General features: G+C 36.4%; 1 protein-coding gene across 8 annotated transcripts in view; it reads left to right on the top strand.

Annotated features, from left to right (window-relative positions):
* The window catches only part of Nalcn (sodium leak channel, non-selective), a 322,796-nt gene that overhangs the window by 183,774 nt on the left and 113,787 nt on the right, over nucleotides 1–25,235 (top strand). For all 8 annotated transcript variants that reach the window (XM_087193085.1, XM_087193083.1, XM_087193087.1 and 5 more), the window contains exon 14: nucleotides 15,057–15,194. In XM_087193085.1, coding sequence (XP_087049211.1) covers nucleotides 15,057–15,194 — 138 coding nt within the window. The remainder of the gene's footprint in view (nucleotides 1–15,056; nucleotides 15,195–25,235) is intronic.

Here is a 25,235-nt window from a genome sequence, read left to right as displayed (position 1 = left end):
CTAGCACAAAGAATCAACAAGTGGGATCTCTTCTTTTTAAAAAGCTTCTGCACAGCAAGAGAAACCACCAACAATGTGAAGAGACAGCCCACAATGTGGGAAAAAATCTTCACCTGCTATTTATCAGACAAAAGTCTACTATCTCAAATCTATAAAGAACTTAAAAAGATCAGACCTTCTAAATTTAAAGACCCAATCCGAAAATGGGCATCTGAAATTAACAGACATTTCTCACACAAAGAAGTAGAAATAGCAAATAAACATATGAAAAATTGCTCAATATCACTGGTCATTCAAGTAATGCAAATGAAAACAACGCTGAGATTCCACCTCACCCCAGAAAGAATGGCTGCTATCATGAAATCAACCAATAACAAATGCTGGTGAGGCTATGGGGAACCCTGCTCCACTGCAGGTAGGAGTGGAGACTGGTGCAAGCCCTGAGGAAATCATCATGGAGATACCTCAAAGAACTAGGACTGGAAGTTCCATTTGACCCAGCTATTCCACTACTGGGTATCTTCCCTAAAGAATTAAAAGAAGCATAACACAGGGATATATGTGTACCCATGTTCATAGCAGCACAATTTGTAATAGCTGAAACTTGGAAGCAGCCCAATTGCCCATCAACTGGAGACTGGATAAAGAATATGTGTTTTATAATAAAGTGGAGTACTACTTAGCCATAAAAAATGAGAAGTTAGAGACATTTATAGCTAAATGGATGCATATTGAGGTGATTCTCTTAAGTGAATTAAACAGGACACACATGTGTAAATACTGAATAGTTTCTCTAGTGTGAGAAACTGAAAGTGTAAATAAGGACAAAAAGGTGCAATAGATAATGTGAAATAGGAAGAAAAGGGGCAAAGGGGAAGTGGGAGGGCTAGGGGAAAGGATAGAAGGGAATGGAATTAATATGAGAAAATGGAAAAATGGAAACAAAGTCTTTGTAAATAGGGAAGGATGGAGAGGTTGAAGGCAAGGCAGGGGAAGGGGAAAAAAATAAGAACCAGGAGAGATTATGTAATGTTGCAAATTTCCAATGATGAATGTCATTATATTGTATACTTGTAATGTACCAATAAAGTAATATATTAAAAAATGACATCAGACAAAAAAAGTATCACCATTAATGGTTAAAAGACTAATATTAAACAATTTGATAATACTAGGTACCCTTACTATGTACGAAAATATCTTCTTGATGAATTAAAACATAAGATAGGTAAAGTATGCAAATGCAGAACTAGAAGAAAATATAATCTTTAATCTTGGATGGTCAAGGACTGTGTAGGTCTAGAAGAATAAATTATAAAGAAGAAAGGTAAGTTTGACTCTTAAATAAAAAATAACCACCACCAGTATTTTCTTTAAACAATTGAAGCTGTGAAGATACAACTGCACTTTCTTATTCATAGCAATGAGAAAATGTGAAAGGGACGAGGCTAGTTTGTCATTTTCATTTTTACTTAACAATGATGCACATCATTGGCAAAAAGCACAGCTATCCTGAGACATTGCGCGTGGCTGTGGAAATCTGTGTAACTTTTCTGGAAGTCAGTTTTTTTCATTATATATGAGAACACTAAAACTATTTTTATTGTGGATGTAACTGCCTCTCTGGAAATGTGTGAGAATAACCAGTGATGCACACAAAGATTGATCTTCAAAAAAATGCTCTTTATTACATTTTTTGCCCTCGTAGAAAGTTTGAAACAACCTTAATGTCCAGCCATATTGAAATTTCTGAGTAGATTTCATTATAGAGTGATACATTGTAAGGTCATCAAGAGTGTCTTTTTTACAAAATTAATAAAGTCATGAATGAGATAGTGATGATAAAATATTAACCAAAAACATGTAATAGAAAACTATATTTGCAGCTGAATTCGATTTTGTCTCAAGTATACACACACACATATGTCTAGAAAAACTGGTAGAAATCTTGACAAACTATAAAAATATACTATTTATCGTGTGGATTATGACTTATTTTATTCTTTTACCATTTTAGTATTTTCACATTTTTTACAATGAATAGCTTCTTAGTTTAAAGAATGAAAATAGATGGGTAAACAGATATAAAACTGTGATTTGACCAGGCATGGTAGTGCATGCCTGATATCCCCCCACTGTGGAAAATTGATGCAGGAAGATCACAAGTTCAAACCCAGTCTGGGAAAATTAGATACTTAGTGAGACCCTGTCTTAAAAATTAAGAATAGTTTAATGCAAGGTCGCTTGGTTTAATCTCCAATACTACAAAAAAAGAAAATCAAACAAACTGACTTATAGGTGAGTGAGAAAAAAAAAACAACCCTTTTAAATATTAGGTACATAAATAGCTAAAATTTTAAAGGAACAATATATACATAACCACAGAAATAGGTTAGTTGTATTTATAATGAGACTAATTTTCATTTTTGACTTGCAAAATCAGTTTTATCAAAGTTAAATTATTTCAGTTAAACATTAACTTATAGATAACTGTCAGATTTATTTTTGAGGTATGAGAATATTATATATATACTGTCAAAATGAAAGTAAAGTTTTGAAATTTGTTTGCAATGTAATATAATTTCCATTTAAGATTTTTGTGAACTTAGTAAAGAGAAATCTAAGATAATTACATATGGTACTGTTTCAGATGGTACAAGATGTATAGGAAGGAAGAACGGAGGAATTGGGTAAGATTTTGAAAAATCTCACCTGTGATACTTTTTTAAATTAAGCATATTTTTTATCTGACGCAAAGAAATAAGCAGGTAAAGTAGTTCATACTTATAAAGAGAGCGATGACAGAGAGGAAAACTTCATGCCCGAAATATAGTTATTTTCATATGCAAAAACAACCATTTCCCTGACCAAAGTTGCTTTCTTTTTAAAGCTAACTAGAAAAATCTTGTTCTTGAATGCAGTTAAACAAACAAATAGTAAGGGAACATAGTGAAATTTTCTATGCCTGGTATTTTAGTTACAGAAATCTTCTTAACAAATCCTCATTGCATTTAACAATAAGGCAGAGGTACAACCGTGCTTTTAGGAACACTGTCCATTTCATATGTTACTAAATAATGATTTCATGCAAAGTAAAATATCAACTTTCATCTACAGTCTTACAGCACATATTTGCCAATGAAATGCATCACTTAGATCATGAAAGTTTAATCTGACTGACATTAGCAAAATCACTAATTAAGAAATAGGGCAAAAATACTCCAAGAAACTTGACAGTCTGCTCTATGAGGAAAATTAATTCAGAAGTCCCCCATTTGCATAAATCTCCAGGTCTCATTTTCACAGCTGTTTGTTCTGTCAGCTAGGTGGTTGCATTTCAAAATTATTTTAACGTAATCAGTGGGAAGTACACCTTTCAGCTAAAAATATCATGCTCTGTAAGAAAGATTATTAAGGGGAATATATAATACAAGTTCACCCAATTCTTTTAATACTTCTCATATATAATGATTATAATGAAGGAACTTTGCCTTAAGTTAAGAAAATATTTTTATTAAATATATTTTATAATTTTAGATTTTAATAAAAAGAAAAGGTTATGGCTGTCTTTTTCATGTGAAAAAGTGCTAATGAGTAGAGCTGATTTTAGCAAAGCATGAAAAACTAGAGGAAGCTATTTTTCATTAATCAGTGGAACATAATATGGAGTACCTGATACGTACTTAGTACTGTGCCAAAGGTGATTTTAAAAATTTAAATTTCGCTTAGCATAGGCACGTATGTTATTTACCTCTGGGTTTTAAATAATGGGAAGAGATTGGAGATCAGCAATTTTAGATCTGAAAATGCCTTTTACCTTGACTATCCAAAGGACAGCAGAGATCTGGGGCCAGCAGATCCTGGTGTGTGGACACACAGCAGTGACATTTGCTGCCTGTGAGGCTGGGGTCATCAATGAAGCCCCCCACCCCCCGCACTTGAGTTCTCCCTCTCCAGTCGGAGCTCTGACACCTGCAGAGACTTCTTTACAGGACGATTGTGAAGATGGCACTGAACAACGGGCACTTAGCTGCTGTGGAAGCAACAAAGGCCCATTCAAATACATTTCCTGGCTCAGTGTCTCTTTTCATATCAGTTGCTTAAAAGAAATCCTGGAAAACTGTACAAAACCATGGCCTTTTCTACAGCATCATATACAGCATTATGCTAGGTATGGTGGCGCACGCCTGTGATCCCAGCACTGGGGAGGCTGAGGTAAGAGGGCGGCAGAGAGTTCGAGGCCAGCCTAGGCTACATAGTGAGTTCAAAGCCAGCCTGAACTATGCAGTGAGACCCTGTCTCAAAGAAAAGCAACAACAAAAAAAATATGGCATTCCATGTAAAGTTACCTCAGGCCTGGGAGAGAAGAGATACCACTGGATACACCTACACATATTTTTGTAACTAGAAAGAGTCACTAGTTTTTTGAAATGATCTTCTGTCTTTTTTTTTCTTTTATTCTTGAAAATATATTTAAGTGTAGACCCTACTTAAAGTAATTTGCTGCTGGAATAGGCATAATGTTCTGGTGTCTGCTTTGATTCTAATTACGTTCAAGCTCATTTTGACATTTAAAGCCAATTATGTTATTCTAGATCCAATAAGACTTTTCGTTAGTCACCTAAAATTTGACCGGTGGACAGGAATTTAGCTCAGTGGTTCCGGTGCCTGCCTTGCAAGCACAAGGTCCCGAGTTCAATCCCTGGTACCAAAAAAATAAAAAAATAAAAATAAAATTTGACCAGTAAACAACCCCCCCTTTTTATTCATTGAAGTGGAATGCTTGGTAACTCCTGTATATTGGGAATTGTAAAGTTAAAATGATTAGTATGGATTCATTTTCAAACAAGGAAAGAATTGTGTGGCATTTCTTGCCAACGAAAAAGGCAGTCACGGAATTAACTGAAACTACCAGTTTCTACTTCACTTCTTTCTAAATCACCAGAAATAGCCATAGAGCAATGATTTTAAGAAGATATTGATATTTTAAACATTTCACTTGCATTGACTCAAAGGTAATTGATTCAGACAGATCTCTAAATTAAAAGGGTTTTATACACACAGAGATGTATATATCTATGTATATATAACTTTATCATTTTAAATCATTAATAATAAAAAACCCTGCAGGACACAGCCCACAGCCCGGTGCAGCCAGGGTTCCGCTGTGTTAAATTCCAGTCTCTGTGAGGTCTTAAGACACAGAGCGAAGCACCTGGCTTACTGATTTCCTTATTTTTGGCCTGTTTACTAACTCTATGACTTACACCATCTATTCAATAAGAGTCCAATTGTAATTTAATACAATTTAGCTAGTAACAAACATTCTCTGTATCCTTTTTCTGTAATTTAAAGACATATGATCTGATCTGAAAAGAGACCAGAAAGAATATTACATAAAACAAAATTTTCCAAATGACGAACCTTAATCGATTAATGGATCATGAAACAGTAGAGACTTACTGCTGGAAGATACCATAGGATAAAATAAAATAATCTCATAAAAAAACCACTGTCAAACTTTCAAAATCATGCATCTAAAGGAAATGTTTTCTCAAAAATATAACTTGTCATCATTTTTGAGCTTTGTAAAAAAGGAATCAGATTGTACATAACAAAATAGTTTTACGTCATAAAATATAAAGGAATTCTGAAGTTCTAACCAACATGAGGAAAATTCTAACCAATGGCACAGTATCTTTAGTACAGATTTTTAAGCTGTTATTTTACATGTTACAGATATAGTGCTTTAATGTTTATAAAGTATTCACACGTGTTATTTTGATTCTCAAAACACTCTTTGAAGAATGAAAATATGACTGTCAATTTGAAGAAGATTGGGCTTGAGATGGCTGTGCGCTTTACTCAAAGGCACAATGAAGCCAGTCAGCAACCTAATCTCAAATTTAATCTCAGACCTGACTCTGCTCTGCTGCTCTCCGGACCCCAGATCATCAGGATTTTTGTGCTCAGCCCCATCTCTCTCTTGGCCTGCAGTCTTCCCACTGCCCCTTCTTGGAAGGTCATTTTCTCTTGAGAGGGAGAGCTGAAGTACAGGTGACAGAAGTTGGACCACATGAAGGTGTTTGGAAAAGCTACTGGCTGATAACACATTTCCCCATGGGGTAACTTTCTCCACAGTGCAGCTGGGTGGCCAAGGACAGCCAGGAAGAGTTAGATTCGCCTCAGAGCTGGCATTTTTCCTGAGAGCTGGCAAAAAATGACAGAGATGGACTTGGAGAGCTAGCAAGAATGTAATTGAATTGATGGGTCATGGAATCCCATCTAAGCCAGATAAAGAGGGATTTAAAATTAAGAAATGGCTAATGCCAGTAGCTTTCCCATGTCCACGCTTTGTTTCTACTCCATGTCTCAAATCCACAGTATTTGTGTTTCGGTGCAATCCAGTTTAGCCACAGTTAAGAAATGCCTCTTGGAGCTTTTGTTTACTCTAGGGCTTTAAGTGCATTAAATGTCATTTTAATGGCCTTTCTGAATCCCTAACTCTCTATAAGATTGTCATCTTGTCAGTTATCCAGTTGGAGTTTTGTCAACCAGTGCACTTTTTGAGAAATGTAACCCCACATTTAAATCCAACATTTACTATATGGCATTATCATTTTTAAATATTGCACAAGTTTTAAATAAAAGATAAAGTTTTAAATAACACAAATACAATGACATATTAACAAAATATCATAGGATCATGAGGCTTTGGGTTTTTTCAGAAGATAAACTGCTCTACAAATTACTGTTATTTGAATAGGAAAAAAGAAACAGGGAGATTGAGTGGGTGACTAATTAAGGCAATTAAAACCAAAGGAGATGTCGGCACTCAGTGAAGGCCATCAAGGGAAATCTATTTTAGGACTGTCTGGTAGTAAGACGCAGCAGGAACACTCCCAGTACATGGTTCAGCTACTATATAAGTTGTCAAGTGGATTTTATTCTGAAAGCAAATCTTTTGTAGAGAAAAAGTTCTGGAAGCCAGCTGAAGATAAAGAAAAGTAGATGCAAGCTCCATTGTAACTTGAAAGTTGTACATGAATGATGTGAGTTGTTATCTTCACCACATCTTACACATATTTAACGTGTATATTTTAAGAAAAAATGAATACACATTTTACATGTGTTTCAATACAAACAATACAATAACCTGCTAAGTAAAAAGTAACTGTACAAAATATATGTCTACGCAAAAACTTGTACACAGATGTTCATAGCAGCATTATTCATGATAGCCAAAAAATGGAAACAATACAAATACTTAAAACTAATCAATAGACACAATGTGATATATGTGTACAATGAAATTTCACTGGACTGTAGGTGAATCCTGGCCACAGAAGGTATGATTTCATCCAAAGAAAGTGGCCAACATAGGCAAATCCATAGAAACAGTGAATATTAATGGCAGCCAGGTGATACAGGAGGGAGGAATGTGATTGACTAGCATGAGTGTTTATTTTCTTGTTGGGGTAATGAGCATGTTCTTAGATAGTGGTAGTTGTTGTACTATCCTTCACATAAATTAAAAATCACCTAACTGTGTAATATACAAGGTGAATTTTATAGTATATGAATTATATGTCAACAAAGCTGCCACTTCTTTTAAAAAAGTCCAAAAAGAAAGAGTATGTATCCCTTTCCCTTGTATCTTTATCTTTTCCATTTCACTTCTCAGAGTTATAAATTTATTATAGATGCTTTCAAGAATTTTTACACACACAGAAGCCTATCTACATATGCATATTGCAAATGGGATCACACTGTGTATTCTACTTTTGCTGCACATGGGCCATGGCCTAAGGTGTTTACCTATTCTGCTTTTTCTAGATATTGGACTACGTTTAACCTGAATTGATATACACCCATACTAAAATTCTAAAATGTCCACTAGGTCATCAAATTCCAAGTGTCATTCATGATATTTTTTAAAGGAATTAAGGAGAACTTTGCAAAGTCTGGATAAACACTTTTAGCCTATTTATTCCAGCATTAGAGAACACCCTTGATTTGCCTTCATCTCACTCTAAGAATGTCTGTCAGAGAGATTGCTTGGTACAGAAAAGGATTTTCTGTCACTGATGGATGGTCCAGCCTCTGCCACAGTGCAGTGGCCTGCACACTCCGTAGTCCTCAGGGAAGCTTGTCAAGAGGACATTGCCCATCCCGCATATGAGCAGTGTTCAGGGATGATAGGAAAAAAGAGAAACTGTGAAAATACCTGTTTATCCCCCTTCCTTCTCTCAGGGTGGGCTTATTTTCATGTACATTTCCCGAGTTCAGTTTACGAGCGGAAAATACAACACCAAAACATAGAGTCACCTAGGGAAAACTGTTGTAGCTTTCTAATAAGCTGTTGTAGTAGGAATATCAATGAATACCAAGGATAAATAAATGCAGAAATGAGACCAAGAACTAAGGTTGGAGTTAGCAGAATTTCCTGGCAGATTAGGGATAGGATATGCGGCAAAGACCACAGGTGTCCTAAAGGGCATCGGCCCGAATAACTCAAAGAATGCCTTCTTTATTCTTCGAGGTAGAAAGGTGAATAGGAAGGATGGATTTGTGAGTAGGGCATGATTATCTGAGGCATCCAATGCCTGAGATTCCTGTTAGACACCCACGTGGGGATGTGGTGCGGACTCCGGAGGAGTGGCTGGAATACAAATGTAGGAGTCATCAGCTTACAGATGACATTTGATGGCACCAAAATGGGTGAGATCAACTGGTCAATGTTCAGAGACAAGAAAAAGATCCGAGGATCACACTGGCTCTGCAAGATGAGGAAACAGGGGAAACCAGCAAAGGAGCCTGAAAAGGGCTGGCGGTGGTGTTTGTGGCTCCATACTACCAGGCTTTGGCCCTTTAGAGACACGGAGGCCCTCATTCTCTCCTTCCAGCTGTGTTTTGTCCTGGACTACCCTTGTGTTGCTCACCTCCCCCACACTTCTATTATTATTTTGCCCTCCATTCTCTGGGTTTTCCCTTTGTCTTTTTCCTATGTCCCCATGAAATATGATCCACTCTGATGCAAAACAGAAACTCAGCCAATGATCTTCAAAAGCTTTCTCCTCCATGAAATGAAAATCACTGCAGTCTCTTTATTCAGTCCATTTTCTTTCCCTCCAGACTTGATTTCACTCAGAGACTGTGTTGCCTTCCATTGCTTCTACTCAAGTACATGGCCAGGCACCACTCTTTCGTTCACCTCCAGATGCTACTCTGAACCATGGGATTGTTGTCTGCAGTTTCCATTTTTAGACAGTGTTTGGTTGATTCATTTCTCCCCCAAGAGGGCAGAGCTGCTTGTTACAGATCGCTTCTTATACAGATTGGACAATCACCCCTGGTTCAATTAGCAGCAAGTGGGCACCTGCAGTGGAGCAGTGATTCATCTGCCCAGTGAGGTCTCATATGAGATTATGTCATTATAAACGATGAAGAAAGTGCATTTGTAAGTAAAGTAAAAATCGCTAACCCTATTTGTACTTATAGGTGTGGAATTGAGAGATAAAATAGTAAAATGGAGCAAAACCACAGTTTCCTCTGCCACAAACCTGAGGGAATGAATAAAACAACTAATAATCAGGCTGAAAAAATTATATCATCATAATCACAGGAAAGAAAGGTGATAATTTTGTGTCATATTCTTTGACTAGCAGCCACCAGAAAAGAGAAAGAGTGAAAGAAAGAGAGGATATGGGAAAAACATGAGCACCCTAGGCTCATCCCCTGAACTTTTCCTCTGAAGAAGTCAAGAAGAAATAAGTTGGGAGGAAAAATCCTAAAACATATATTCATATCCCTCGATCTGAGAAGACTCCAGTTGAGGGAAAAGTAGAGCTCTGGAAAAAGACAAGGATCCCTCAAGTATAGAAGTCACTGTTCCTGAAGCAAGATAAATTGCTACATCTCACCATTTTCATTTTTCTCAGCTGGAAAGAAGCTTGAGAGGGAAGCAAAAGTATTATAATTTCTGAAAACTAATTCCCTTTCAACCACAAAAATGCCTCATAATGAAAGCATGGAAAGAAGAAGACAGAGCTGTAAGGGACAGGAGGCTGAGGACAGAGGGGCAGTGAGAGCTCCAGAGACATCCTCTCCCCACAGGCAGAGGACTGAGGCCAGGAGGCCACTGCCTGCATCCTCACATGGAGCCTGTGCAGTGATGGCCAGGTCTGCAAAGAGGCCAGGGAATGAGAAGGGAACACCTAGGACTGGTGGCCTCTGATGTTACAAAGGTCCTGAATTTACCTGCATTGGAGAAACACCTGAAATCTGATGTTTCTGTCCTCACTATCTTCAGCCCCAACTAACTTCCTTCCTTGCAAACACCTCTCTTCATGCTGAGACAGCAAAACACAGAGGCGAATACCTCGGGCACATTGAAACGGGACTAAAAACTGGAGATGAGATTCTGAGAGCACCTCTGACACTACAGTGGACAGAATGAGAGATTGGGATAAGAAAGTTGAAAATGGAAATTATGACAACTATGGAACTGTTTTGAAAGCAGTTAGAACAGGTAGTAAGAAAACTCCAAGGAAAGAAACTGTGAGAGGAAGAATAGGTTCTACACAATGACATGAGAATTGACATTATTCCAAAGCATAGGTAAGATGTTTGAGTCTGGAAGCTATTTGAGGTAGAAGGAAGAAAATGTTATAGAAGAAACATGAAAACAGAAAATCTCAGCATAAATAAAGGGAAAGAAAAAACTGTATAAGAAACTGACAGTTCAAAAAATGTAAATTAAACTAGGTCAGATTCTGACTAGTGGAAAATAGGGAAGGGATTCAACTTAATCTCGAACGTTTACCTTCTACTACCATAGCTTTCATAGTAGCAGAGCCTGGAAGGAGAAAATAGAATCATAGAACATTACCTGGCTCAACAGCAAATATTTTCATAGTCAACCTACCGAATAACAATCCATTGTTTGTAGCATTCTCAGTCACACAGAAGACTCGGTTATGATTGTAAAACAAAACATATTATCAAGCTTGAGAATGTAAATGTATGAATGACAAAAGATGGAAAATAAAAGTGTGGGCCCAAACAGGTAGTAGGACTGATACATCATTTTAGTGAAATGGTACACCATTCTTGTATACTGGAACAAGAAATAAAGGTTTTCATGCAACATTTAGATTTAGGCAAAAGAAATAGGGAATAATGTTCCACCTGAATGAAATCTTCACATATCATAACAGAAGTTTGTGTCTAAAGTGGATAAATCACGATACATCAAGTGAGAATATGCATAGCACTACTGGAAGTGGAATCAACATTAAAGTTGGTGACCTCTGTGAACTGGAACCCAGATACTTAGGCATAAGACGTGTTCTTTACTAAGACACTCACAAGAGGTTTTCTTACTACTTAATGTTTCAATCATATATTGCCTTAGGATTTTGAAAACTAACATTAAACATGAGCTTAAAAAGAAACAAGCAGAAGCTCTATAAGAAAATGTCATTGGTCAGAATCATAATTGAAGACTTAATAAATGGATATAAATAACTTTTCTTAATAAGATTGGAAATAAATACCTTTTTATGATTGTAAATAATTTGAAAACATTATCAATTTTTATTAAATAATCGTAATGCAACCTCAGTGAATAAAACACCAGGATTTGGAGGGATTAGCATATAAAAAATAAATCAGGAAAAGAAGGAAATTCTGATAATAAGGAAATAAATAAGAAAATTCTGATAATAAAGGGTAACGAACAAAGGCTAATAAGAACCCTACCAATTGTTAAAATGTGCTATTATTAGGTAACTTGGAAATGAAGTAGTTTGGTGAGGAACAATAGGAAGTCTGTAGAGTCATAGTAAAATGTGTATTTGATGTATGATAAAAGGGATATTTCAAATTAATGAGGAAAGGCTAGATTTGTCCTATTAAATTGTGCCGAATCACCTGGTCACCTAATGTAAAGAAAAAAATGAAAGTGAATCCCTGTCATTATGTATGCTGAAATAAAAACAGGATTTAAACTCTTTTACACAGCTGTTTCAGGTTGAATATATTCAGCATAACAAAATGAGGCAACTAAAACCGTTGCATAAAACCATGGGCAAATTTGTGTCTAATCTTGAAGTGAAAGAAGATTTATTTCCCCAAACAAAAACACTTTAAATAAATGGAATGACCATTTAAAAATTCAACAATTATGTTTTCAAAAATACCATAAACTAATAGGGAAATACTTTACACACATCTGGCAGATAGAAAATGTTTTTTATTAATTTATAAAGAGCTGGTGGAAACACTTAAGAGAAAAAAAGTTCAACCGGATAGGAAACTGGGCTACCAAGCAAACAGGTAGTTCAGAGAAAAGAAGCAAGTTCCTGTAGGTTTGGGTCCAATTCTGCTTTTCCCACCATTGAAGTCTGCTTACCTTCACTAAAAGATCGATTGCTGTCATGTTGTCAAAACTGTTCTTTAGCTACCTAATATGGTAGCTTTCTCATATTTCTCTAGCACACTGTACTTTACATTTTTCTTCTTAACGTTGGCCATGTTCATCACCTTCTTCTCCTCTTAGTTATAAATTTCTTAAGAGAAGAAAGCCCTGTGTCACACATCTCAATTCCAGCACATCAAACTTTTAGTAGCCACTAGTAATCCCCATTTGAATAAATAAGCTAAGCACTTTCTTCTACAAATAGGAGCATTATGCCCAATTTAAGTCAATAAGTGCACTTAATTCACAATCTCGAACTATCATTTGAATTGAAATTTCTGGAGAAAATCTTAACAAAACTAAAGCATCCTTCAAGCAAGACACAAATTAATTTTCAGCCCACAACAGAAGTATTTCATGGCACTGCCTTTCAGTGGTTTATTCATGTAAGAAGCTATAAACACAAATCCCATTCTAACAGAAAGCTTTGCTCTCAAATATAATTCGCAATATGAACTTTCAGGGGGTTAAGCTATGCAGAAATTATTTTTTTCCCCCTAAGACTCTCCAAAGAGCCAAGGATAACCCTGGTGTTCTTGCCTTCCTTGCGTATCTCACAACAGCAGATCACAACCCCATAGCTCCATATTCCTGCGCGTTCACTCAACACATAATAACTGAGTATTCATGAAAGGTAGTACAGCCAATGAAAACAAATTAGGTTGGTTTGTGCCCAAGACAGCTGAAAGGTTTACCTGAAATTGTGGTCTTTCGGTACCAGGAATAAATCTGTTAGACTTCCTCCCAAGCTTTCCTGTCACTTTCGGGGGAAAGCAAGCCATGTTCAGGAGGGCTCCTTTTATACATACAGGTGAACATTTGGATGTTTCTGCTACTGCCGCTGAGACTGGAACGTACATGTTTCCATGCAGCTCAAATCTTTTCTGAAGAAAATACAGCAATCTGGCATTTTTATATGACTGGTCTTTGGAATTTGTGTTCCTCACCTACATTTAGTAATAAATATTTAACAGAAAATATGTACTGATAAAATAATTGCCCTAAATAAGTTTGGGCATAATTATCCAGTTAAATGATGTCTATAAAATTCTCAAGCATTTTTAGAGAGAGTTAAAACTTACTTTTTGCATAGAATGGCCTTCTCCTAGGCACCTTGACAAGGAAAGTGTTATATTGTTTAAGGTAATGCTGTGGTCAAGTATCAATAACAACATACTTCACACTTCTGGGAACAAAAAACACTTTGTAAGATAATGAGATTATGGAAAAAACAAGGAGAGGTTAAGTGCTTCATACATAGAGGGTAAGTAGAAAAGCTTATCTCCCAATTTAAGATTCATTTAACAATTAATTGCTCTTTTATTCAAATGGGTCCAGTATGTTCTGAGCAATGAAAAGTTAATTAGCCCCAGTAAAGAAAATTGTGCTAAAGGGGTACTGTGTGATCAAGCTTGGTAATGGTAGATCCAAAATTTCGCTGAACACAAGATGTAATATTTGGAAAATGCCTGGGTGCTACTTCTATTATTGCCACAAATTAATAGAGTGACTTTGAGCTACTCAGTTATCATCTTTGAACCTAGCTTTCCTTATCTTCAAAGAGAAAGAATGAGATTGCATTATCTTTAGGGTGCTTTGAGCTCTAAGATCTTTTTAGGATAAGTCTTTTATCTTCGCCTCGGTCTGTCTTTGTATTATCTTGGACTTTTTGGAATCTAAATACCTTTGTAATTTGATGTATGTCTTCATTGTACTAAAACCTATAAAGAGATTTTTAAAGAGTCACTAGGATCTTTTCCCACAGTGTCATAAAGTCTCATTAGGAAATATTTTCTGACCACTGATATGTACAGGTATGTGAATCAGAGATGCATAAATAATCATACATTTAGTTGGAGAAACATGTCACAGTGGAACTAACCAAAGACCTTTGGGGAAGGGTGTGAGCTGTTAGTGTGGCTGGCTTTTACTGGAATACCCTGGGGTTTTTGGTCATGACTTCTGTGGTCTTGACTCTGTACCTTGAAATTATTTTTTAAATCATGAAAAATGTATCTCTGTTAAGTTGCTCAGCATGCTAATTATAGTTTAGAAATATTTCTTTTTAAAAGATTCACATGTTTTTAATATGATAGCTGAAATAATTTGACAGATGGGTACTATAAAGGAAAATTAAGGTTATTACTGTCTTATATACTTCAGACAATCAAAGTAATCACTATAAAAATAAGTTTCTCTTAGCAGCAGCAAAAATAAATAAATAATCTGTTGGGAATTAAAATAAGTTGCTGAAAGGGAAAAAAATGAAAGACAAATAAGCAAACCTCCTGATTTTTAAAAATTTACTGAACAGTATTTTTAATCAACAAGGCTAATTTTAATTCAGGGAAATTAGTTTAGTTTTCCACACTGAGAAGTTTAGTGTGATGCTTGTAAGATCTTTGCTCTTAGTTCTCTCTCATCTGGTGCATCAAAATTATTCTTGTGCTAGTCCATCAGATAAGAATCAATAACATTGACATCAAAATCCTCAACTGAGCACGGTAGACCGCTTTTAACTGTATTCACGTCTAAAGCTGGGTATAATTAATCCTTCTTTTCTTTTCCTCTGTAGGCATTCATGTCCATGTTCCAGATCCTCACCCAGGAAGGATGGGTGGATGTGATGGACCAAACCCTAAACGCTGTGGGACACATGTGGGCCCCAGTGGTTGCCATCTACTTCATTCTGTATCATCTCTTTGCCACCCTGGTGAGTTCAGCATTTCCTTGGAACTTGACTGAATTGTTGGGACAAATTATATTTTGAAATTCATAATAGGATGACCATCAGCAGATATCTGACCTGTTGTCAACTTAAAAATGGAGCCAAAGGACAAATGCAGAGTAGTCTAGTTGGATGAAATCTCTTATGTTCTAAATTCCTAAAAATCAAAGAAGTACCAAGGAACTAGCTTTCAGATTTGTTAATTTAGAAGTTGTCTCTGGCAGGTACAAATGTTTGCGTGAGAGGAAATGAAACAAAACAAAACAGAAATCTCATATCCACACACCCAATTAACTACCCCTTAACATTCACACCTAGGTAATCTAAGGATGGAACTGGAATTACACTTACATTTTTATCCTGTAAAGACAACTCTCTTTGTTTTCACAGCTGTAATTAAACTGAGGACAGAAGCTGGGGGCCTTAGCATGCAGTCAGTTAATTAGAAGTCAGCATAGTGTTTTTGTGCTGTGTTCAACAGAAAGAAGCACATGGGAGAAAATGCAACACATAACTGAAAATAAGGGAAAAGCGCAAGAAAAGTGAATACCAAAGTCCAGAAACATTAACGTCTGCTACACAGGCAGATTTTTCTCCTCAGCATATTGCTGTTAAAAGCAAAGGGTTGAAAATATGACATTTAGTCTAACGAATATAGTCTCAGGTTTTTCTAATACCAAATGTTCATCACTGTATAATAAATTTGTTCATATTTAAGAAACAAAGCTATTCTCTAATATTACCCTACAAGGTTCAAGTTAGGGATCTCAATTGCTATCCTTTGTCTGGAACAAATAAAATAAAAATGACTGCTACTATTTATTGAGTGACAAAATGTGTTACAATATTATCCTTCATCTGTGGGACCATCAAAATAGGTAATCATCTTCGCAATCAGATATTGATACTGAGGCTCAGAGGAGGATGATAATTTTTCTGAGGTTACGCAGAGTGTAAGTTCAGAAGAGCCAGAATGTTCCCTCCTCTGTCTGATCTAAAAATCTAGAGTCACTCACCTGCTTTCTGTTTCCCTCGATAATGAGGTTGAAAGTTGCTACTCAAAAGTGTCTGCATCGAGTCAGCAAAACAAACCGCACATCACCTCACAGGTCTGTTCTAGTTCTGGACACCTGTGAGTCAGGCAAGTGCTTGGAAAATTACATGTGACAATGTACAAGTTGCCTCTGCTGTGGATGGAGGTTTTCAAAACCAACACATGCCCATGCAGTTTACTGTGCTGTAGAGACATGGATTCAAGCAGTAGAAGCACTGAGAAGTAGTTTGGGATTCTTTTTCCATGGCGTTGACTTTAAACACATTCACAAAAGCAGAGGGCAAGGAGCAATGGGAGTAGAGGCCTAGGTTCAGAGCTGAATCTGACCACAATGTCCTGATACGCTGGCCCTGCATCTTCACATCCTCCTTTCCAGGCTCTTTGAGTCTTCATCATTCATTCATTCATTCAGCCATCATTCATTCACTTATTCACTCGTGAATTCAACTAATGTTTCCTAAGCAACTGCTATGTGTTTAAGTTCCTCTGAAACTGGAATCACTAGGAGACAACCTTGGGTTAAATGCAGAAAAGATTTGACTGTACTCATCTGTGTATGAGAGTAATTAATCTATTTGTTTTTCCAGTAATCAATTTAATGGTTTCCTAATTAAATAGCATAATCGTTTGCTACCCTCATTGCAGATTATTCACACTCAGATGTATGTATTTGTTTTTTAAGTCAGAGTCACAAAATGTGGAAGCTGGGGAAGACACTATCTAGCTTGGTAAACAGTAATTTTTTAAAAATAGAAAAGTATAGGCACCATGCACGTAATGAAATAAAGTATTAAAATGCCTAATAGGAGCCAGGGATGTATCTCAGTGGCACCACACCTGCCTGGCAAGTGCAAAGTCCTGAATTCAATTCCCAGTACTGGAAAAAAAAAAAAAAAGAAAGAAAGAAAGCTCCTAATAGACTTTTTAGGGAATCTTCTTTATGGGCCAGAATTATGGCACTGATTGTAGAACCCTGGGTATATCCCAGGATGCTGGGGTTCAACCAAGGCTTTAGGAAGTCACAGCACAACTTGAAGATCTGTATCGATTTCCCTCCCTTTATCCAACTGATTTAAGTACTGGCTCAAAGCACCTATCACCGTTTTTATTGTGATTTTCAAAAGTAGTTCTGCCAAGCATGGTGTGCACAGCTGTCATTGTAGCATTGACTCAGCAGTCAGGAGGATCATTGTGAGTTTAAGGCCAGCCTAAACTACACAGTGAGACCCTGTCTCAAAAAACCAAAAAGAAAAAGAAAAAGAAAAAGAAAAAGAAAGAAAGAAAGAAAGAAAGAAAGAAAGAGTAGTTCTAAAAACTGTAAATTAAAATCTTCTGTTATTTATTCACAATCCTTTTAAATCTGTAGAGCAACTGAGACTTGAAATGTCTACAGATCAACAGTAGAAGAGTTTTATTTGGTGTACATGATGTAGTACAAGAGCAAAAAACTGGAGTCTGAAAATTGCAGCTGGATTTCAGCTCTATTGGGCACTAGAAATGTGACTTTGCAAGAATCGGAAAACTTTCCTGACCACTATGTTACTATATCTGAGAGTAAGGATACTAACCCCCAGCAGAACTAGCTTTCAACGTTGTCCTGTACCTGTGAGATGTCTCTATTTCTGAGATGTTTTAGCCCTAAGAGGATGATCATAGCTGCTACCAAACAAAATTAAAGTTCAGATGAGATGATTCAAATAAGATCTTGATTAATGTTAAAAATTTATTATACTGGTTCAGATAGCTTTCCTTTATAAAAACAAAATATTGTTGATAAATGTAATATTTCATTTACACCACTCTCTAGACCAATTCCCTCTCTCCTTTCTTTTCTTCCTTTCTTACACTTTTTCTCCCAAGCAATAACCATGATAAATTTAGTGTGGGTTTATCATCCACATTTAAATCATATTTCACTAAATTTCACATAGTATCATTCATAAGAAAACTCATTTGTGTAACATTAAGGAAAACAATAAACTATACACAGGTGAAAAGGTGCATTTGTTTCAGAGATTCTAAGATATGAAAATAAATGGGTATCCTGCTGAATTCTATAAGGTATTTAGAGAAGAACTACTGCCACTACTGTTTCAACTCTTCAGTGAAATTGAAAGGGAAGCAATATTCCCAAATTCACTCCTGGAAGCAAGCATCACCTTGATCTCAAAAGCAGAGAAAGATCCAATCGAAAAAAGAACCATAGGCCAATCTCACTAAAGAACATAGAAGCAAAAACCTTCAAAAAGACACTGGCAAACAGAATACAGATCATCAAGATCATATACCTTGACCAAGTGGGTTTCATCCCAGGGATGCAGGGATGGTTCAACATATGAAAATCAATAAATGTAATACACTATATCAATGGAGCCAAGGACAAAAACCATATGATCATCTCAATAGATGCAGAAAAAGCATTTGACAAAATCCAACAGCCATTCATAACATTCAACACCCTACAGAAAATTGGAATAGACAGTCTTTATCTCTACCTGATAAAAGCCACCTATAAAAACCCAACAGCCAACATCATACTAAGTGGTCAAAAACTGAAATCCTACGTGCTAAAATCAGGAACAAGACAAGGATGTCCACTATCACCACTCCTGTTCAATAGAGTTTTAGAAACATTAACCACAGCAATTAGACAAGAGAAAGAAATAAAAGGAATAAAGATAGGAAACAAGTTAAATTCTCATTATTTGCAGATGACATTATATCCTATAGAGAAGAGCCCAAGAACTCCACCAAAATTCTTCTAGACTTAACCAGATTCAGTAGAGTAGCTGGATACAAGGTCAATTCACAAAAATCAATAGCCTTCCTGTACATGAACAATAGACTTACTGAGAGAGGAACTGGAGAAATAACTCCTTTCACAATAGCATCCAAAAAAATGAAATACCTAGGAATCAGCCTAACGAAAGAAATCAAAGACCTCTACCATAAAAACTATAGCACTCTGAAAAAAGAGATCAAAGAGGATATCAGAAAATGGAAAGACACCCCTTGCTCCTGGGTAGGAAGAACCAATACAGTGAAAATGGCCATACTTCTAAAACTACTATATAGATTCAATGCAATTCCAATTGAAATTCCAACAGCATACTTCACAGAACTTGAGAAAACAATCCCAAAAATTCATTTGGAGCATGAAGAAACCTAGAATACCACAAGCAATTCTAGGCAACAAAGACAAAGTAGGGATTTTCACAATCCCCAACTTGAAACTCTACTACAAAGCTACTGTGATAAAAACAGCATGGTACAGGCAAAGAAACAGACCTGAGGACCAGTGGAACAGATTAGAAGATGAAGAAACAACTTCAGACATACTCAGCCACCTTATCTTCGACAAAGGAGCCAAACACCCTCACTGGAGGAAAGATAGCCTCTTTAATAAATGATGCTAGAAAAATTGGGTTTCAACTTGCCAAAGATTAAAACTAGACCTATATCTCTCACCATGTACTAAACTAAAATCAAAATGGCCTAAAGATCTAAATATTAAAACAGAACCACTAAACCAGCTGGAAGAGAGGTTAGGTAGAACTCTTGAAGACATTGGCATAGGAAAAGATTGCATGAACAAAACCTCAGTCGCATGTGAACTAGCGCAAAGAATCAACAAGTGGGATCTCTTCTTTTTAAAAAGCTTCTGCACAGCAAGAGAAACCACCAACAGAGTAAAAAGACAATCCACAATATGGGAAAAAAATTTTACCAGCTGTTCCTCAGACAAAGGTCTACTATCTAGAATACATAAAGAACTTAAAAAAATAAGACCCCCAAAATTTAAAGACCCAATCCAAAAATGGACATCTGAAATGAACAGACATTTCTCCAACAAAGAAGTAGAAACAGCAAATAAACATGTGAAAAAAATGTTCAGTATCACTGGTCATTCAAAAGATGCAGATGAAAACAGTGCTGAGATTCCACCTCACCCCAGAAAGAATGGCTGCTATCATGAAACAACCAATAACCAATGCTGGCGGGGCTGTGGGGAAAGAGGAACCCTGCTCCACTGCTGGTGGGAGTGCAGACTGGTGCAACCACTGTGGAAATCACTATGGAGATACCTCAAAGAACTAGGATTAGAGGTCCCATTTGACCCAGCTATTCCTCTACTGGGTACCTTCCCCAAAGAATTAAAAGTATCATACCACAGCGATGTATGTGCACCCATGTTCATAGAGGCACAGTTTGTAATAGCTAAAACTTGGAAACAGCCCAATTGCCCATCAACTGGAGACTGGATAAAGAAGATGTGTGTTTTTTATAAAATGGAGTACTGCTCAACCATAAAGAATGAGAAACTAGAGACATTTATAGCTAAATGGATGGACATTGAGGCGATACTCTTAAGTGAAATAAATAGGACACATACGTGTAAATACCAAATAGTTTCTCTAGTGTGAGAAACTGAAAGTGAAATAAGGATCAAAATGTATAATAGATAATGTGAAATAGGAAGAAAAGGTGCAAAGGGGAAGGGGAATTTGGAGGGGTACGGGAAAGGAAAGAAGGGAAAGGAGTAAATATGAGAAATGAAACATCGGAAACAAAGTGTTTGTAAATAGGAAGGGGTAGAGGGGTTGAAGGGAGGGCATGGGAATGGGGAAAAAAATAAAAACCAAGATATATCATGTACAAATTCCCAATGATGAATGTCATCATATTGTATACCTAAAATGTACCAATAAACTTAATGAAAAAAATAAATGTGTATTTTCAAATCAATGAAATATGGCAGTTTCCCTCACATTTTTGCATCTATTCAAAATGTAGCATATTTAAATTTAAGGTTATCACCTAAACAAATTTTATGCCATAAATTTTGAAGGTTAATATTAATATATTTTAATTTGAGAAGCACCAATCCCATGTACTGATGGCTGTACCTGGATGTCATTATCCCCTGAGACCAAGCTGTATTGGACCATGTGTTTCCCTACTTACGAATCATCAGTAGCAGCAATTTTCAAAACATGTGGAAGCAAATTCTACATATATTCCACAGTTAAGTTTTTCACTGAAGATTATTTTTGAGGTCTTTTTCCCTTAATACTCACAAAGATAATTCAATCACTAGTGTATACAGCCATATTTATTATTCATTGATTAAATATGTATCTGTTTCCTACTGATGGGTATTTAGGCTTTTTTCCAAAATCTTACTCTTCAATGCTGCAATACATGTATGCATTGTGTCCACTCGTGTGAGAGTTTCTCTAGGATCTATGCCATAAAGTAAAATGCCTGGATCCTGGATCCTGCCCAGATTGCTCTATACTAGGGGTCCTGCAAGTCCAGATATCAGATCTGACCCACCACCTATATTGATATGACCTGTGTGCGACAGAAGATTTTGACATTTTTTTTGATGGTTGTGTAAATACACGCATAAGATCTTCGGTGTTGCCATCAAGGATGAATTTGTAGACCCTTTCTCTGGGAAAACTGCACAGATCTGCTCTCGCAATTGTAATGGTGGGCAATTCCCATATTCTTACATTCTCACTTATATTTCTTTCATATTTGACTTCTAAGACTTTGATACTCTGAGGAGTGAACTGTGTATCGTTTTGCCTTAACTTGCATTTTTGCATTTACATCATTATTAATTTGGAAGCACTTCTGTATCAGATTGTTTGCCATCCTCTTTGTGACTCACCTAATAGCTTGCTTTATTTTCCAAAGGCTAGTTTGTCTTTTTAGAAATTCATTTGCTGGAGGGAGATTTTAGATAGATAGATAGGTAGATAGATAGATAGATAGATAGATAGATAGATAGATAGATATTTTAGATAGATAGATCCATCCATTCATACACACATAAAGTAATTTATTGACTATTATATATGCTGCAAATACTGTCTTGGGTACTCTTTTTGTTCAAATTTATGATGTCTTTTACATATTTTGATGTGGTCAAAACCACTGGTTTTTCACTTATGGTTTATATTTATTTTAAACTCATGCTTTAGAAATTCTTTTCCACCCTGAGGTAATAAAATATTCTTCTGTATGTTCTTCTCATGTTTACATTTTTTTGGTTTTTCACCTTTAGGTCTTTAGCTCATCTCAACTTACTACTTATATATAGTATAAGTTACATGAATTATACGGCTTAAATGAAACTCAAATAGATTTTTCTCAACCAACTGTATTTGAGAATTTTAATGCTTTAGGATATTTATTTAGCTTCTATTTAAACTTTTTAATTTATAAATGATTTTAATGAGACATAAAAGTGAAACACATCATCACTATATTAAAACCAACAGCATAACTTCAATACTATCCCTCTAAAAATAAAACCCTTAGCATTAAAATCACTTCCCCATTTCCCAGAGATTTTTCTTAATAAGTGATCAACAATCATTTTCCTTTCCCTATGTACAATTTGACAGTTACACTACAGGCTCTGTCAGTTTAGCTACAAGGATCCAGGACAGTCTTACTAAATCTCCACTGCCGTGTGCAAGGGCTAACCTACATCCCTGCCAAAGTGAATTAGTCCACCTCTCCTTAAAGCTTACACCTCAGAGGAAGTTAGCAGTGATAAATGCATACCAAAGGACAAACAAAGCCTGAAAAGAGGCATGGTAGTTGTTACTTGCCATGTGCCCCGTTCATAAACAGCTGCTTCCCAGTTGTTCCATGTCAACCTGATGTGAAATTTTAAATATTTAAATAAAGAGCTGGAACAATTTGTAGACCAACGTTTCAGTATGTGTGTAAGGGGGATAGGCCTGTGTAATGCCCACATCTCATGCCATAAAAACTGAAAAGTGTTAAAGTTAAAATCTCTATTCCATAATCCTGGCTGAAGGCATAAACATACCTTAAAATGAGCATTTTTGTTAAATTGTGTGTTTCTTTTTATAAAGTATAACAAACACTCTTAACCTAAATGGAGAAAATAAAGTCTACATAAATCTACAAGCTCTAATTTGTCTTTTATTCATGCTGACCAACAATGCCTCACACATCCTGGTGGGTTCTTGATGTTGTCTTCTCAGGAACAGACATGTGCCAGGCAGCAAAAGGAAAGAGAAAAAAAGAAAAAAAAAAGTGCTTGTCTGCAGTTTGTTCTGGAATAAAAAACAGCAGGCCATTCTATGGCTCCTGGGGGCACCAAATTGTCATCTCACAATGAAAATCAAGCTTAAGTGTGCAGCAGATGCATATGCATAACCATTATCTATTGTCCCTGGAACATCTCTTGCTGTCAGGCAGGTATGCTTCGTTTCTGTCCTGACTGATTGCGGTTTTCCACATACTTGTTGAATTCATCTTTCCCTCCACTTTTGCCAAGGATTTAAAGATGAGGGCTACAAGAGATTTAATCAGTTTAAAGACTATTTCTCCCTTTTTGATGTTTTTCTCTTTATTATTGGCTTGGAGGAAAGTCCTGTGATGTGAATACTGAAGAGAGAGAAAATGTAATTAAGCGTTTATTGTGGATGGTCTTTTTGTTACCTTTGAAGTGCTGAAATTAACACAGCAATCTCTTGATTCTGCCATGGTGGTGGCAGCTTGCTGAGAATAGTCATATTTTGCTGACAGAAATGTGCATTCCAAAGTATAAATTAAATAACTTGATTTCATAGAATTCCTTTAAAAGTACATCTATGTTGAATGTATCCCATTTCACACGGCTCTGATTACATTTGACTTTTTGTTGACCCATATAAAAAGTGAAATTGTTTCATACTACAGGCTGCAAGACTGCTTAGGAATTGTGTGATTATAATGGTAAAAAGAAAAAGAAAAACACAAGATTGTGGGCACTGATCATATTCCTGCTGTGCTTCTATTGTATACCTGAAAATAATTTAAAACATAGAAATTGCCAGTAGAGTTCACAATAGAGAAAGAAATAAGATAAAGGGTGACATCTCAGCTAAGGGGCCACCTTTAAGCTAAATAAAAGGAGAAGAAAATAGTAAAAATAAACTTTAGGAAAAGGAAAAGACCTATAGGGTGAGGTCATGACTATATGCAGAGTTGAAGAGAAACCAAAATAGGATACGTAGTTACCAAAACAGAAATTGTCAGCCAAGTAAATCCATTCTACATGTCTGCCATCCTGCAAAGAAACCATAATTTTCAGCAATCCAAATCATGCTCTCCCTAAAGTGAGTCTTATTTGCAGAGAATGCATGTTGGACAGAGTAGTTGAGGAAGTAATTATTTTGTAAACACAACTACTTTAGTTATTTATTGAATTTAACCAAAATTTATTGTGGCTAAATGGAAGAAAAGTTTTACTATCCATGGTTAAATGTATAAAACTCAAAAACACCAAATGCCAAGCAAACCCTTAGTTCAGAGGAATCTGAGTTTTTACAGTAGAGTATGAGGTGTGAAAGGAAAAGGAGTCAGAGAAAGAGAAGAATCCTAAGCAATATGACTATAGCCAAACAACCAGGAGGTGCTGGGCGGGAACCATATTGAATATAGAAAACTCACTTTTGAAATCCGTGGATTGGGAAGGTCAAATTTCCACCAATAAATCTGTTATGTCATTCATAAAAATTCTAACAGAAAGACTTCCCAGGTTTCAAAAGATCTGAAATGTGGCATTTTTGTACATTGAAGCCATTGTTCTCAGAAAAGAAAGAAAAGAAGAAACAGAGGTATGAGCTCAACAGGACGGCTTTATTTCAGAACGAACCTGAGAGATACCACTCTGGCACTAGAGACCAGACCGCTGCTCTCACGCAGGCTACAGGGTCGTTTGTAAGGTTCGGGTGGGGGGGGGGAGGCGTCCAGTGAGAGGGGCTTGTGGCTCCCTGCCAAGAACAAGGCTTGAGCGAGCAAAAGTGGGAATGGTTCCCCGAGGACAAGGCTTGGGAAAGCATGGGGGGGTGGGGGGTGGCTATCAATAGTAGGCCCGATAGTGTTGTGACTCTCCAGGGGCAGCTCTGCTCATTTACAGGGCTCTTTGATCAGGACGG

This window comes from Heterocephalus glaber, unplaced genomic scaffold (assembly GCF_053883595.1).
Source record: "Heterocephalus glaber isolate CG9 unplaced genomic scaffold, H.glaber_assembly_v1.0 deba00001579, whole genome shotgun sequence".
Lineage (NCBI taxonomy): Eukaryota > Metazoa > Chordata > Mammalia > Rodentia > Bathyergidae > Heterocephalus > Heterocephalus glaber.
Note: the sequence above shows the minus strand (reverse complement) of the source record. Positions and strands in the feature narration are given on the sequence as shown.